The following is a 16,828-nucleotide window of genomic DNA, read 5'->3' on the forward strand; positions in this document are numbered from 1 at the left end:
TTGAAGGGGTATCTTTCTTTTACAGCTAACAACATCCGCTTCCAGAGGGTAAAGGCCTGGTTCTGGCATGTACTAATACCTCTGTCAATGGCTGAGTCCCTAGCAACGCCACCCAGTTGGCGAGCTTCTCTACTATCCAGCCACACACTGTTGGCCCCATTGTCCCAACATCGAAGTAACCAAGTGGCAATAGGCTCATTTGGGTGACGTGAAAAGTCTTTTCTCAGACTTCGAATTTCATTCATTTTCAGAGATCGATCAACAATGGTAACGATATCTTGCTCACCTCTTACTCTTTCGGGACTTCTTGTTGCCCTCATTGGCGCCGGTGACCGTGGTCTTACTGAGGGCCCCTCTCCTGGACTTAGGGGTGCTTCTTGTGGATCTTGGAGCCACTCCTCTGGACCTCTCTCCTCTTCTTTCTTCTCTTCTAACTGAGTCGAGATTCGTTTCATTTTCCGTCCTCTTACAGGGGCAAGTGACATCAATTGTGGTGCTTCCTGTAGTTGATCAGGTTGGTCAGTTCCAATGCTCTCATCCTCCAGTTCAGCTCGGAGCCTGTCTCGTTCGATTATGAGAGTATCTAGCTCAGATTGGAGGGTGTCTTGTTGAGATTGAAGACTGTTGAGTTTGGATTGCAGGGAGTCTCTCTCAATTCGGAGGGCATCTCTCTCAGATTGGAGGCTGTTTCTCTCGACCAGGAGACTCTCTCGCTCATTTTGCACTGTTTCCCTGAGACTCTCCTTTTCAATTTCACAAACTCTCTCCCTCTCCAGGATAGTATTGAATAAGGCCCGGTAAGCATTAGCCAGGCCCCAAACAATTTGGGCCTCCTCAGATCTTCCTGAGCCACGACATTCCTGTCTCAAATATCTGTTTAAATTTTCAGGGTCTTTCAGGTGTTCTGGAGTAAAGTTCCATGACACCGAAGATTTCCATCTCTCTAAAGTCTCACCCAGGCCTCTCCACATTCCCTGCCACTCAGTATTTACTGGTTTTGGGGCAGACTTCCTCAAAATATAATAAATACTAATAATAAGTGAAATGGTGAGCAGTACATTCACGGAGATTAATAACGTGATCAGGTGAGCATTGAAAATCCGCATAAAGAATTCAAAGGAGAGGCTGGAAACCTGCTTAAAAATCCCCAACCCTGTAAAATTAGCAGCTCCCTCTGGAATGGTATGCCACATAATATGCAGATGCCACATAGTTATTTCCATCCATGTTTTCAATTGGCTATATATACCTATTGCTCCATAGAGCAAAGTGGTGAACTTAATTAAGGCCCAGTATGTTTTTAGCATTAAGAAAGAAGAGACAGTGGCATGCAGCCCCTTAAAAGGCAGTTTCAGTAGAGAAAGCATTTTTTCTCTTTTTTTTTTCTTTTACAGAAACAAGATAGCAAGGCTCAAAGTTTACAAATATCCTAGAGTATTGGCCGTCCGCCTGGACTTTTCAAGGTCACGCTTTCAGACAGTACTGGTGAAACAGATAAACTTTCCCAATGAAGCTGTCTGAGAGCGGAGAGAGAGATTTGTTCAAAAAGCTAAAAAGCAACTGTTGCCCGCATTCTCCACCAAGAATGTCAACGGTTTACGGGCTGGTTCGGCCCGGTTCCGTGACTAGAAGGGCGGAGGGATCCGCGGATCCGCGCCCCCGGGAAAAAAAAGAAAATAAGGGACCCCGAAATAATTGAAAACAGTGGCAACAATCTGAGGTAAAACAAAGTAATTTACTAAATATGGTATCAACAGAATTTTATAAGGAGAGAGAATGTGAAATTGATAGTGGATCGGCCTTACCACAACGCTGAGATGAGAAGCGCAGGCAGAGAAGCGCAGGCGAGAAGCGCAGGCAGAGAAGCGCAAGCGAAGCAGCGCAGGCAGAGAAGCGCAAGCGAAGCAGCGCAGGCAGAGAAGAGAGCATCAGGTGACCTTGCCAGGAGTTATATCTCCTCGCTGACCGCAAAGCCCCCTGGGGAAACGTAGCTGCTCTTCTCCGCTGGACAGGCACCCGGAACTTGAGCATCAGCAGTCAAACCCCCAGTACATTGCATGATGTTATGATGTGGAACACCGATAATGAAAAATCATGAAACCATGACAACAGAGAATAAAAAAAATAAAAAGAAAAACTGGGTTTGTCTTTGCTCAAATCCCTTTACGCCCAGCTACTGCTGTTTGTAAGCAGGTGGTGAGTCATAGGAGTTCTGCATAAATCCGTTTCTTGCCAATGAAGTCATTAATATTACTCAGCTTAACAAGTGCAACACTGAAAGACATCAGATCAGTTTACAAACTATGTAACTCTTGCCCTTCATATCACCAACTGCATCAGTGTAAGTAGCTTATACACAGCTTTGCACAAAATCATTTCAAAGCAAAGCTTGTTTCTGGTTTTTAATGCTTCCCTAAAATGTCGGGGACAACCTCCAGCACAGCACTGCTGACAGTGTATCACAGGGGCAGGAGTAACAGCAGCAGCAAGTGTCCCGAGCCTGGCACAGCTGGTTGGTTTAATTATGGTTTACCTGGACTTGTCAATTCCAGACCTCGCAGCAAACTGAGAAATACAGCAGTAAGCACGAAACTCAAAACAGCTGAAACTGAAGAGACTTGAAGCGTCAGTGGAGAAATGAAAAATGACTGAGTTTTGAAGCTGATGAAAAAGCTGGGAATGAGTTTGGATTGTGCTGTGTCAGTGTTATTCCTTAGCAGCAATATAAAGGTGCATAGTTTTCAGACTGAACAAACAAGACCTGACATCTTAACACCAATTTATAGCTCTGAAATGGGAGCGTGATTTTTACTTGACCACTTCTTAAGTGTTCTCTATGCGCAGTGCTGCAGTTACAGATTTCACACAATGCTACTCTTGCAGGTGTAATTCAGGAGTCAGACCCACCAAAAGATGCAGTTGCACACTGACCAGCGATGCTCACTTTACCTCCATGTAACACTGAGTATTTATTTGGCACTGAGCAGTCAGAGTCTTTTACATGCTACAGCCCTTCTTGTCGTTTGTTCAGAAAGGACAGTACACACCTGTTTCCTTCACAGAAATGGGAAAAAGGAATCCAGGAAGTATTCCCACTACAGCCCTGTTAACCTAGCAACACAGCTCAGGTCACCTCATTTGAACTTTCTCCTGAAACCCTGCAACTGCTTTCCAACACCTTCCCAGGTGACAGATTTGACTGTTCCAGTGGAAGCAGGTTCCTTTCAAGTTCACCAAGTCACAGACTGTCAGGAATAGGAAGGGACTTCAAAAGATCACTTAGTCCAATCCCCCCCCTGCTGGAGCAGGAACACCTAGATTAGGTCACAAAGGAACACATTCAGGCAGGTTTTGAATGTCTCCAGAGAAGCAGACCCCATAGCCTCTTTAGGCAGCCTGTTCCAGTGTTCTGTTCACACTTACAGTGTGATACGTGGCACAGATCTGCACTTCCCAGCCACATTTTAAGACATCTCTGCATCATCTGAGCAGAAAGCAGCTCAATGAGCCAGTCTACAAACAAGAACCTGAGCTCTTCCTCAGATCTGCAAGTGTCTGCTTCCCAACTCACTTCTGTCATAGCCACGATCCTCACAAAGGACAATACAACATTAAAATGTACTTAAAAGAATGAATTAAAAGCTTGTTTTAAGCATATTTACTTTCTATGCTACATACATAACATGCCAAAAGTATTAATAAAAAAAGAAAGAAGTTGCATACCTCATGCATCTCATGCCTGAGATAGATTCAAACTAGACTTAGCAGCAAATTTTGTTCGCAAACACTTTCCCTACGACTGACACTGAGATACCAGCTAAGCCACTGGCTGCTATTAGCCAGCTGCTGCAGTCAGAAGCAAGAACATTTCACACCTCTGATTCACTCATGGTCACAACCACTGTCTGCATTTCTACCCAGACAAAGAGACAAAGCCATAACATACAGCTGATCCTAAAACAAACATACAGTAACTTCTAATGAGTAATGACATAGTTCATTTCATTTTCTTCTGAGCTGACAAAATGCATATTGCCATGAAATAACCAGACAGAACACGTAAGCAACCTACCAGCACCATTATCAGCAACAGCATCAGGTTTCCCAAAACAGGAAAGGAAAAACAACCACTAAACAGAGCAACAGCCAGCTTAGCTGTAGTACATCCTGCAGAAGAAAAGCAATAGAAACGAAGAAAAGTTTCACCAGATTAAGGAATTCAAGACAAGGCAACACAAGCCCTTTGGACCTATACCTTATTAATATATAACTATCAAACAACAAGATCCAACCTTGACTTTACAATCCCATGCTGAAAAAGCATGTTCGCTCTTTCAAACCAAATTGGTTCAGGGAGTTTCATGGCAATGATGGCAATGCTATGCAGAGATTAGAAGAAAAAAAAAAAGTGACTTTACTGACTCGAGGTGACTGCACTCCTGCACACATATGAATTATGAGACGCACCTCATACTTCAGGAAAGCCAAGGCACAGATGAAACTGAACTCTGCAAGGGAGGTGAAAAATAGTAAGAAAGGATTATTTAGAAGGTTGTAAGAGACAGATGAAGGAGAATGGATCCCTCTGATAAATGAGAAGAAAGAACTGTCTTCAACTGACATGGAGAATTCTGAGGTACTCAATGACTTCTTTGCCTTAGTCTTCACTGGCAGTCAGGCTTTTCACACATTTCATATCTGTGAATCTCTTGGTGAGGATGGGGGAATGAAATCCCTCCTACTGTAAATTCAGAGGAAGTCTGAGATCACCACGTAAGGCTAAATATGTACAAGTCTGCAGAGCAGGATATGTATTCCAAGGTACTGAAGGAACTGGCTGATGTGGTTGACAAGCCACTCTCCATCGTATTTGAAAAGTTGTAGCTATCAGGAAAAATCCCTGGTGACTGGGAAAGGGAAATATCACTCCCATTTTGAAGAAATGGAGAAAGAAAGACCCAGAAACTACAGACTGGCAATCCTTACCTCTGTGCACGGGAAGATCATGAAATGGATCCTCTTTTGAAGAGATTTTAAAGCACATGCAGACAGTGAGGTGATCCAAGACATTCAGAATGGCTTCATGTAGAGCTGACTGTGCCTGACAAATCTGGTGACTTTCTATGATGAAGTGATGGCATGGGTGGAAAAAGGAAAGTTAAGCGACACAATTTGCCTGGACTTGCGCAAGACCTTTTGACATGTTCCTGCACCACATCCTTATCTCTAAATGGGAGAAATATGGGTGTGAAAGCTGGACTATCAGGTGGATAAGAAGTTGGTTGGGTAGTTGCAGCTATAGGGTTGTGATCAACAGATCTACACCCAGGTGGAGGCTGGTCACAAGTGGTGTTCCCCAGGGGTCTATCTTGGGTTCAGTGCTCTTCAACATCTTTATCGACAAAGACAGTGGGACTAAGCATACCCTCAGCAAATTACTGATGATATCAAACTGAGTGATGCAGTTCACACAATAGAAAGGGACACCATCCAGAAGGACCTTGACAGGTCTGAAAAGTGGGCCCGTGTCAACCAGATGAGGATCAAAAAGGTGAAGCACAAAGTGTTGCACTTGGGTCAGATAATCCTTGGTATGCACAAAGACTAAGAGATGAACTCACAGAAAGCAGATCTGCAGAGAAGATTTTGGGGCAGACGAAAAGCTGTACATGAGCCAGTAGGGTGCACTTGCAGCCTAGAAGTCCAACAGGATCTTGGGCAGCATCAAAAGAGGAGTGGGCCGAAAGGAGAGGGAGGGGACTTCCCCCCCTCTATTCTACTCTTGTGAGGTTCCATCTGGAACACTGCATCCTAGTGTCATGATTTTGTGATTTTTGGCTTTCGGTATTCCACATCATAACATCATGTAGTGCACTGGGAGTTAAAGTGTTAATGCTCCAATTCCGGGTACCTGTTCCTGTACATCAAAGAAGTCATGGGATCTGGCCCTTCCTGGTTGGGCAGTCTCTTACTGCCTTGCAGTGGGTACTGGAGGGTGCTTTCCTAGCCGTACCAAGCTTTTCAGGTTTGACTCAGCCTCAGGAACTCTCTCTCCTATTTTATTTGATTTATTAGTCTCAATTTCAATTAGACTGTATTATATTGTGTTATCTAGCATTCTGGTATCATATTTAGTAAAATAAGTTTTCCTCCACAGATCGTTGCCGTTGGTGTTTTGTTGTTGTTGTTGTTGTTGTTGTTTTCTTCCTTGAGCTCAGCTCCCATCTCCCCATCCCCTTTCCCTTCCCATTTTGTGGGACCGGGGGAGGAAAAGGGGGACGGGGAAGGGGGGGGCAGGGGCCTACTGCCCCCTGTCATGGGCATAGATTGATCTAGTTAACTCTGTGACACCTAGTCTGAAGCCTCCAGCACAAGAGATATGTGGAGGTGTTGGATCAGGTCTTGAGGAGGGATACAAAGATGATCAGAGGGCTGGAGCACCTCTTATGAGGAACGGCTGAGGGAGCTATGCTTGTTCAGCCTGGAGAAGAGAAGGCTTTGGGGAAACCTCCTTGTTGACTTCCCTTACTTAAAGGGAGGGAGATTGACTTTTTACACTTTTTTTAATGGGACAGAGGGGAACGGTTTTAAATTAAAAGGGGGAGATTTTGTTTAGAGGCACTGGAACAGGTTGCCCTGAGAAGCTGTGGGTGCCCCACTGAGGCCAGGCTGGATGATGCTCTGGACAGCCTGATCTAGTGGCTGGCAACCCTTGCAACAGTAGGGGGGGCTGGAACAAGATGACTTTTGAAGTCTATTCCCAACTAAGGCATTCTATAATGCTTTACTTCTATGATACTTCAAACCATCAATATACAAACAGTAGGGCAGAAAGATCTCCTGCCTAGTGATCTAGCCTGCAGAGCAGATATGCTTTCACTGTTCATCACATGCGGCAAAGCAAATCTAGATCACAGACCGACAAGGAGACCCTTTCAATCACACTTAACAGTATACCAAGTTCTCTCTGCCTAGGTAGAATTTTTTCAACTTCCAAACATAGGGCAGTTCAGAAAAATTCTAATGCAACACAAATGCAAAGGAAACACAAACACATTAGAAAAAAATAAAGTCAAAAAGACAAAAATAAAGCTGAAAATCAAAAACAAAAATTAAATCCTACAAAGATGCAGAATAGAAACAAGCAAGGAAAGGGGATTGTGATAATGGCCCATAGCTACTACAGGAGTTCATGCAGATAGTGCTATGTCACAATCTAGAACTCCAGTACACTTTGCCATCTGTAATGTTTCAGCTATCTAGACTACGCTTACTGTTTGCTCTTTATTGGAGAAAAAAAACCAAACTTTCTCGATTTGATTCAGTCTGTCACAGGCAAGATATACTGACTCAAAATACGTGCAACACAGATAGTTTATGCCTTTAAGTGTTTCACACAAAAGAAATAAATTATAGGTCTAAAATATGTGACTCTTAATAACTTATTTCCAGTATTATTGCACATTTCCTAATGTTTTATAATATTAGAAAAATATTATACTTGCTAAATAGCTGAGACTAAATTAACTAAATTATCAATTAACTAAATTATTCCCATGCTGATAAGCTCTGGAAAAGTTAAGGTTGCCCATAACGCTTTATTTCCCCATATTTAAGAATTTTTTTTGTTCTAAACAGAGTCTTCACTTTGAATTCTCTGGTCATTATGGTATGTAATTGCTTTATACTTTCCTCTTTTCAAACATTTATTTGAATTTCATATTACTTTTAGAAGATCATTCCATTTTTAAGGAAGGCTCACACTGACAGATATGATGAAAATGGTTTTCTTGAGGGCATGATAAAGTCACCCAAAATAGACAAGAAAAAATAATTTGTTTCTGGCAAAGAAAGTCATTTAATTATATTTTTGATCTTCCATTAGATTCTGCTGATGAGAAGCCCTACAGCTTAACGTATCTTAAAAATAAAGTTTTAATGCCAGGAGAAAAAAAAAAAAGTCCAAGAAATAAGATGAGTGAGAGCACTGTGGAGGAGGAAGCAGGGATTAAGTACATGGCTATGCTTCCCTGGGGGTGAAATTGAAGGAAAATATAAATAAAAATCCAGCTGAGATGACACACAGTTTAACAGTAGTTCCTAGCATTGCAGCTGCAGTTTCAATCTTTTTGCAGGCTTAAGCAATAGAAATCAATCATTAAAATGTATAAAACGTGCAGTAGTTTTCTGGTGCAAGCAAAAGTGATTGTTCTGAATTTGCTCCCAGGGATGTATCCCCAGATTTGGCCCACTTCAGCAAGAGACTGAGGTGTACCTTCACCAGCAGAGCTTTGGCCACAGCACGAGAACTGCCTACTGCTCAGCACAGGAAGACTACGCCCTCCTGCCAGGGCTCAGCCTCCTGCACTGGTGCTGTTTCATTCAAATGGCAAGGACCAAGCGAGACCAAACTGTCAGTGTACGGTTGCTGTCCTCAAATTCGTGGGATTTATAAATCACCCACGCCTTTAATGAAGCACACCTTATCTTCCAGTAAAAGCCTGATCTTTCTCAGTCACAGGTGTGGCCCTTTCCAGACCACTAGAACAAAGCTCACCTATCACAGTCTCATGGTTGCTCAAAAAGTAATGCCTCCTATTTAATTATGTTGGCCCACAACACTAAAGGCAAATATTGCTGGTATAGCAATTGAGGCTGAACCTTCCTGCCAAAATTCTATTACATTTTGTTTCTGTGGCAGCAGAGGCAGTCTCATAAAAGGTGTATGACATGAAAGTGCAGAAGAAGCATGCAGAAGAAGCAAAGGTGCGTCACTGAATTCCTCCTCCACATAGAAAAAACAGCAGCGATACTGAATGTTTATGGAGACCAAATAGTGGATGTGAGAACAGTGATGCAGTGCTGACAGTGATGTGAAAGACAAGTCATGTTTCAGATAGCCATGCACAGCTGTCACATCATAAAATAAAGAGTGTCTCAATCAGCTCATCTGCACTGGTTGGTGGATGACGACAAGGAACTGTGTATGGAGCTGAAAATTGGCTTCAGTGCATCTGAAGCAATGATGACCATGTTGGAATATCACAAAGTTTACACTAGCTAGGTCCCACAAAAGCTCAAACAGGAACAGAAAGGACATCGTATGCAAGTTTGTCAGGACCTATTGAACCAATACAATGCTGAAGGTGATGATTTCCTGGATCATATCGTTACTGGTTGTAATGCTGTAATAGGATGGAAAGTACCATGATAATAGCAGGGTGGCAAATACTTGTGCTCGTTCTCATTTGCTGCAGGCAAAGTACAGCAGACACAGATGCAGAAAAGAAGGAAAAGAGCTGTTTACTTTCGTAAGACCTCAGGTACACAGGGATCTCCAGCAAAGAGACACCCTCACCACCCCCTGCCAACCCTTAAATGAGATCTGAGAGGGAGTGGACCCTTGCTTAACCCCTTCCAGTCACTCAGGTGCACTACTTGCACCTGAGCTCCCCTGAGTTCACCCTGCCTTCCCACCTGGTGCTCAGTCACTGGTTCAGGCCATGACTTAGCATTTCCACTACAATGGTAATGAGACACGGTGTCACTGCTACCAGCCAGAGCCATAATGGCAGTCCACGCATGGTGATGTTTGAATTCCCTATCAAGGCAAAAACTGAAGACGTAGGCCTCAGTGGGTAAAGTGATACGTACTGTCTTCTGGAACAGGAAAGAGGTGATCCAGGATTTCCTAAAATCCAGTCAAACCATCAAATCTGACCTCTATACTAAGCTGAAAGCTCAAACTACCAGTGTCAGGCCAGAGAAAAAGACAATCTACTCTTGCAACATAGTAACAATGCCAGGCCCCACAGAAGTTTCAAGACCATGGAGCACATTGCCTATCTTTGCCAGACAGTCCTACCACGCTGGATTTGACACCTATTTTTATTTATTCAGGCCAATGAAATACGGGATTGTGAGGGCAATATTTTCCTAGTAATAATGCCATCATAGCAGCTGTGAAATAGAGGTGACTCCATTGATGCAGATTTTTACAACTACGGCCTGCAGACTCTTGTCCATCGTTAGCAAAAACGCTTAGCTAATGGTAGTGACTGTTGAAAAATACAGGTTTGTAGTTGAGAATTTGCTCTGTCAAATAACGTTATTGTGCTTATTGTATATATTGTAGTTTCCATGGTAATAAATAGGAGGCATTAGGCTTGGAGCAGCATACATACATCTGTTTTTCAGAGACAGAAGAAACCACCAGAACAGGAGCTATGCAAATTCATTCCATTGCAACTTTGTTTACAGTGAAAGCCAGGATGGAGGTATACATGGGCGGAGGGTGGGGGGGAAGGGAGTTTTAAATGAGCAAGGAATAATACTGCAACTTGCACGTGTTTCTAACACCTACAAACCAGAGGAAGCCTGACAGAGCTATCTGTATCATTACCAAAAACAAAATAAAATACATAGACAATCCCTAGAGAAAACCTTTCAAAAGCAGCCAAATCCCAGCATCTGGGTTGCTGCCTGCTGCAGTAATGAAAACACTGCTCTAATAAGCACCGCAAGATCTGGCCTAGTAGCTGTACCACAGGACTTCAGAGATACCATCCGTCTTCGGTGTGTGGGGAAGATCATACTAAAGCTGGTGCCTTTGAGCACAATTCCATCAGCTTCATTCACACTGGTGAACAGGAGTGAAATGGGAGAGGAGCTAATGTTATTTAATTATTTGCCTCATCTGCTGAAATACACCTTAAAGAAAAACAGAAGTCTTTTTTGGCTAAAGGCAAGAAAGCATTGAAAGTACTTATTCCAGACTCCTATGATCTAAACCACAGCATTATCACATATCCGTGTCAGAGATACACTGACAGGTTTAACTCCTCAGTTGCGATATGTGACCTGAACAGAAATAAAAACGAACACTAATCATTCATACTGGAGACTGAGTAAGTATGCCTTCATAAAATAGAAAAATAGGCTACTAGACCGGGATGGTGGAACTTTTTGTTTCACAGAGACAGCTGCCAGAGGAAAAAAAAGCTCAGATGAAGAAAAATGTGATAAGGGCAATACAAATGTAGGCTTTTGGATACAAATACTTAGCTTCCAGCATCTGAGCCAAAACTACCCACCAGTCTCTGAGTGAAGAAAATCAAGGCTATGAGACTGCTCAAGTGATTGCAGCGAAACCAGCAAAAAACTGGTGCAGTGCATTCAGTGACTCTAGTCCTGTTCTCACGATTATCTGTGTCTTCTTCCTCCATTACTCACACAGCTGCATAGTTTTTTGCCCACTTACCAACCACTGAACTATTAGTCAAATTTCATTCCAAGCAAGCAAACAAACAGAAAATAAAAATCAAGAAAATACTGAGGTAACCATCACATTGCTTACGCTCATCTGAAACACTACCAATTATCTTCAGCTATGACTAATGTGATACAAAGCAGCCTGATACAAAATGGAAGAACAAAAAAGACAGATAACTGCTATTTCTGTGTTAATAATACTTAAGCACAATGGCATCAATAAAAAGATAGAAAAATGAAAAATGCCCATATTAAGATCCCAAATAAAATGCATCCAAGATACGACTGCTTACACTTGCAGTGTATTACCAAGCCTTACTGCAAACATTCTATCCTTTCCCTAGTGATCTGATATCTTCACTGGGCTCTTGTAAGGGTGCATGGTCTTGCATGAAGAAGGCTACAACCATGCAGACAGCCACTGCATTGTAAGCTCCCTGCAGATGGTAACTGCTGTGGCTGAACTGGGAAAACCACAGCATTAAAATATCATCAGCTGGTAAGACAACTAGCGAGCTTTCTCAGCACTGTTCATGAAGAGGTAGCCAGGTGCAGGCCGGCTAACTGAATTCTTCCTCACCAGGCTCACCTGTGGGAATATGCTGGCAAGAAAACAAAGCCAAGAACACTTCTAATTGGGCTGACATCAACACTGGCATTGTGTCCTCCGCACGTTCTAGGCAAACATGCATCCTGCCAACATGCTCTTTCTCCTACTGCCAGCTGGCTTTTTGCAAGGACGCAATAATTCTCATCTTGCTGCCTGTGATTGGTGCCACAATGCCATCCTGAGCTCTCCAGCAAAACTCTGAAGTCTGGAAACACGGTGTTTGATAGGTTTCATTAACGCTGAATAATTACAGCAGTGTTCATCATGTTTATTAATAGCAAACCAATGAAAAGGAGTGAAAAGGTAAGTTGATTCTAGACTGGTCAAAAACCACAAACACTGTTAGACAAACCAGAAGTTACCAGAGCTATACAGATTTCAGTGTTACTGTCCTTTCTTAAACTTTTCTTATCACTAATTACTTTCAATAAGGTCATTTAAGTAAACAAATATAAAGGTTTATTGCCTAGCAACACTTATAAATTTTCCTGTGGCAATTAGCATCGATTTTGAGATACAACTGCAATGTGTATCTGAAGGGAATTGATGATTGAAAAGAGTATGCTAGACTGTATTCTTTGTGCTCAGAGTTTTACCTCACTACCATTTACTGAAAATCCCCTTCCTGAGCCTTGCAGACTGTAGATTAGGGCTCTGCTATAGAAAAATTTTTCTTTATTGTCTTTTTTCACAAGGTATATAGAAGAAGGAACAGAGAAAACAACAGCATGTATTTCACTACACATATATACACAAGTGGTGAAACTTAACTGTATTTCCTGTGCTAATTTCTAGTTTTATATATGTTTACAAGCTAGTGGGCATTTCAGTAAAAGAATCCCTGACATTGCCTTGGAATAGCATTCCTACTGATACTTTTTCCAATGAAGAACACTCTTGAAAAAGTGTTCATCTGATGTGCAGATGAGGAAGAATTATGTTCAAGGTGATTAACTGCCTAAATATACACATCTATGCAAAACATTAGTATACATAACCAGGAGCCAAGAGATCGTTGCTTCTCATTTAATGAGAATGCTCTAGAACCATGCTGCTGAAATTCACCCATTACTGAAAACAGTTCATCTTTTCTGAAACAGACCCTACAAAAACACATCAGTAGCAGTAATGAGGGAGTTTAGCTATCCATAGAATTGAATCAGCAGCCTGTCTCTGAGGCCTCAATGCTCCCTGTCTGGTTTCCCTGCCCTTGGATCTTGTTATGCTGACCTTACATGAAATTTCTAGAGGTGGGGAGGTTGCAGGATGCATCCACATCCAACGCCCACTGTTCTTACGTACTTAAAGTTCAGATCTGACGACACACAGGAGAGAAGCAGGGAGACAATTTGCTTGCACTGCATTGACCAGTCTGGAACATAAAAAACAAGAAACTATCTCCTCTTGTTTAAAATTATTCTGTAAACCTCAATTCCGAAGGAAAAAAATAAAAATAGAAATCACAGAAGAAGTCAGAGCCAGAACTGCAGGGCTGACTAGTTTCTATCTGCAGCCAGATCAAATGCCCTACAAGGTTGAACAGTGTAATTCTGAGAGCCTGCACTGTTATGCAGAGGAATAAAAAAATAAAGATACTAATACATTCCTTCCTCCTTTAATCATCTTCTTAATTAGCATTTATAATTCGTTCTTAATTCACACCCTATCACACAGTAGGAAAATCACATGTATCAGTATATCAAAAAATCTTAATGAAGTATGTAGTGTCAGTGAGATAAAGAAATACCCAACTTCAACGTAACAGTATTAACTGTGTTCTGAGCCCATATTTATGGGAAGCCACTGTTGCTTTTACTAGGAAATCCTTCAAAAGTGCTTCAAGTGATTTTCCTGGTAACAATTTACTTAATAAAATTTCTTAAAAAAAAAAACACAATAATTTTGCTTTCAATTTTAAGATATTCTGTCACTACCAATGATATAGGAATAAAGTATTTCTTAGTTTGAATTGAAGGCAGATTATTTTTATTAAAAGGAAACCATAAACTTAATGATAAAATAACAAAAGTTAAGTCAACTAAGTAAACCTAAATAAAACCTAACTGTTAAGTAACCAATCCTACTGCAACCTTAACTCCAGTGTAGAAGGCCTACACTAGTATAAAAGCTGAAAGCTTGACTGAAAACAAAAAAACAACAACAAAGAAACCTGCAAATGCTAGGTTAACACAGATAAGTACACTAAGAACACCCAAGCTGAGAAGTAGGGCTCTGAAGTTTAATCTTGATTTTGTTAAGAACAGAAATGTTTTAATGCTTTTAAATGTCAGCAAAAATGATTTGTTCATTCAGACTCCATTTAAAATTCCTTTTAATGTATCCTGCAGGCATATGCAGTACTTAATGGATTTTAAATCTAAAACCAAAAAGGGACGTAGTATCAACCTAAGCATTTAACAGTTTCATGGAGTACAAACTGTGAAGTATCAATAAACTAAAAGACATGCCAACATATCCCTAGAGAATCGAATTAGAGGAGAAGGAGTCAAATACGCTCCACTCTTCATCACACACAGTCAAATCAAATATTCAATTATACTGAACATTTTAGTGATGTGATGCACTGGCTCAGCACATGAGATAGGCGAGAGTCTGGGCCATTATGGACTCTGCAGAGCAAAACCAAGACCTCAAATCACCCCAGGAGCAGACTGGAAGCCATGGAAATGTGCTACACATCGTAAATGAGAAACACTAGTAAGAGAGCAAAGGTACTTACCACTGAGGAGATTTAAATCCTACTCAGAGATAACCCAATGCAAACATGCCAAAGGCTGCTCTGCAAGTACTGATGGGGCCTTACAGCAGTGACAGCAAGTTTGTACAGACATGCCTGAGCTAGCTGCAAATGCAACACAGCCTACAAAACCAATACAGGATTCAAGATACACTGGCTTACTTTACAGCAAACATAAACTGCCATAGTCACACTAGAAACAGCAGAAGCTATGCATATATCAGATGTATATCAACAAGTACAAGAGTTTAGAACTAGTCTTTTAACCAAGAGAAAGAGGATTTCCACTTCTGAAGCTCTAGATGACAGCTTCCGAGCACCCTCCAAGCAAGGTGATTAGAAAGCCTCTTCTCTTTACTAGCCAACAACTTCCCAAAGACTCTTTAAAAAGCTATTATATTAGGCTTCTCTTTCCTTCTGCCAGTTAAACTGAAAGAAAAACATAATTCTGTATGAAAATCATGTTAAAATCTGGCAGCACATGACTCCACAAGAAGCAGGGGTGCCTGTCCTGTCTTCTAGCAGCCACGTGGGAACGCTGGATGAAAACAGAAGAGGGAAAGGAGAGCCTACAGTTTCCTCCTCCACACAGCTGAAAGGGAGAGACCGTGACCTCAGCGAGGTCAATGGGAGTTTTGCAACTGACCCTGCAGACCCAGGCTCCCAGCCTGGCAGCAGCCAGTAGAGATCAGTGAAGCCTCTGCATCATACTTCCCAGCCTGGGTACAGCTACAGAGCACCAGGACAGGCCCAGCAGCTGCACAGCACTGCCCTAAGTGTCCTGGTCAGATCTGCAAAGGTACACTTCTTGTATGTTCTCAGTAAATCTTATCAAAAACTGGAAGTACCATGCATAACAAGCCTATTTAAATTTAAAAAAAAAAAAAAAATGAAGTTAAATTAAAAAAAGGGAAAATCTACAAAAAAAAAGTTAATGAAAAATGCAAGCAAATCTATCATCATACATCACCACCCAGACTTTGTATCATTTCCGATTCTAAAATGGGAGAGAGAGGTCAAGGAAATCTGAGGACGCAAGATCAAGTAGGAGCTGCCTACTTTCACATCACAGGTCACCCCTCCGAAATAGGAAGGTCAGTGGCATAGTGATAATTGGTGAAATTACCAGTGTGGAGCCAGCACTGCCCAGGCCAGGGCCTGGCAGCTGCTCACTTGACAGATGTTGGCACCGTTCTTCCCAACAAGAGACAAGAACACTCGACTGCAAACAGACCCAGCATCCTCTCCAAAGTGAATACTATATGCAACTTATGGAGCAAACTTCCTCCAGAGAGGTCTCTTTTGCTAAGCCTGATGCAAATGGCACCCAAGCAAAACTGCAGGGCAGGAGAAACACTGTGAATTCCAAAAAGTGAAAGGGATTAATCTTCCTAGCTAAGTCACAGGTTCTCCACGCTCAATACAGGAGAGCAGAAGGCAAGAAGGGAGTTGAAAGAATTAAAGACAGCATTTCAAGTTGATGAAAGTCAGACCTAATCCCTCAACAAGCTACACAGAGCTCCAGGATGTCTGACAGACCCTCCAGAAAAAATGCTGCCTGTTATTAGGGAGTTAAACCACAAAGCATGCCTAGTTTCCCCTCCTTCCCGCATAAAACCTTTTTTTACAGCGTTGTTTGAGTGTCTTTTTTGAAGTATAAGCCTAAGCAAAATCATGCATGAAAGCTCCTTCCTCCCTCCCATCTCCTTCATTGTACAAACTGCTGCAAATAATTACTGTTTCATGTATATGTACCATCACAAAATTCTACCTTCAAGAGCTTGATTTTTGCTGTCACAAGGTGGGGTTACTTAAGTCACATCATTATAAGAACTCTGCTTCAGTATTTGGATAGCCCCTGTCATCACAACAGACCACACCAAATCTTAAGCAAATGAGTTAACTGTCTGGTGGTACAGTACTGCTACATGCTTCTGGTACCCGCAAAACTAAATGAAAACACTGCTACCATTCATTACACTAACCTACCTTTGTTTTCAGTGTCTTACCAGGACCCAGAGAAAACACTTCCGCTGGCTCCCCAGCATATCTGGGTGTGCCGCAGTACCTGTGGCTAATTGCATGTACTGAGCATGAATCATTAACCCAACACTGGGGCAGGAAGGCAAGAAATGACCAGCCATCACCCCACTACTCACTCACAAGTCTGTCTGATTCTGAGTCCTCCC

The 16,828-nt window shown here is 41.9% G+C and overlaps 1 protein-coding gene across 7 annotated transcripts in view; it reads right to left on the reverse strand.

The window, feature by feature from the left end:
- COBL (cordon-bleu WH2 repeat protein) overlaps positions 1-16,828 on the reverse strand; it is a 160,343-nt gene that overhangs the window by 117,457 nt on the left and 26,058 nt on the right. The window contains exon 1 of one of the 7 annotated variants that reach the window (XM_085220506.1): positions 4,073-4,093. The exons of 5 other annotated variants lie outside the window; for them this stretch is intronic. Coding sequence is in view for 1 of the 2 variants with exons in the window: in XM_085220503.1 (XP_085076629.1) it covers positions 3,724-3,737 (14 nt within the window). In the remaining variant the exon portion in view is untranslated. Of the gene's footprint in view, positions 1-3,723; positions 3,744-4,072; positions 4,094-16,828 lie in introns of those variants that run through there. One more of the 7 variants, XM_085220503.1, reaches the window with a different exon arrangement.

Source organism: Meleagris gallopavo, chromosome 3 (assembly GCF_905368555.1).
Source record: "Meleagris gallopavo chromosome 3, MGAL_WU_HG_1.1, whole genome shotgun sequence".
Lineage (NCBI taxonomy): Eukaryota > Metazoa > Chordata > Aves > Galliformes > Phasianidae > Meleagris > Meleagris gallopavo.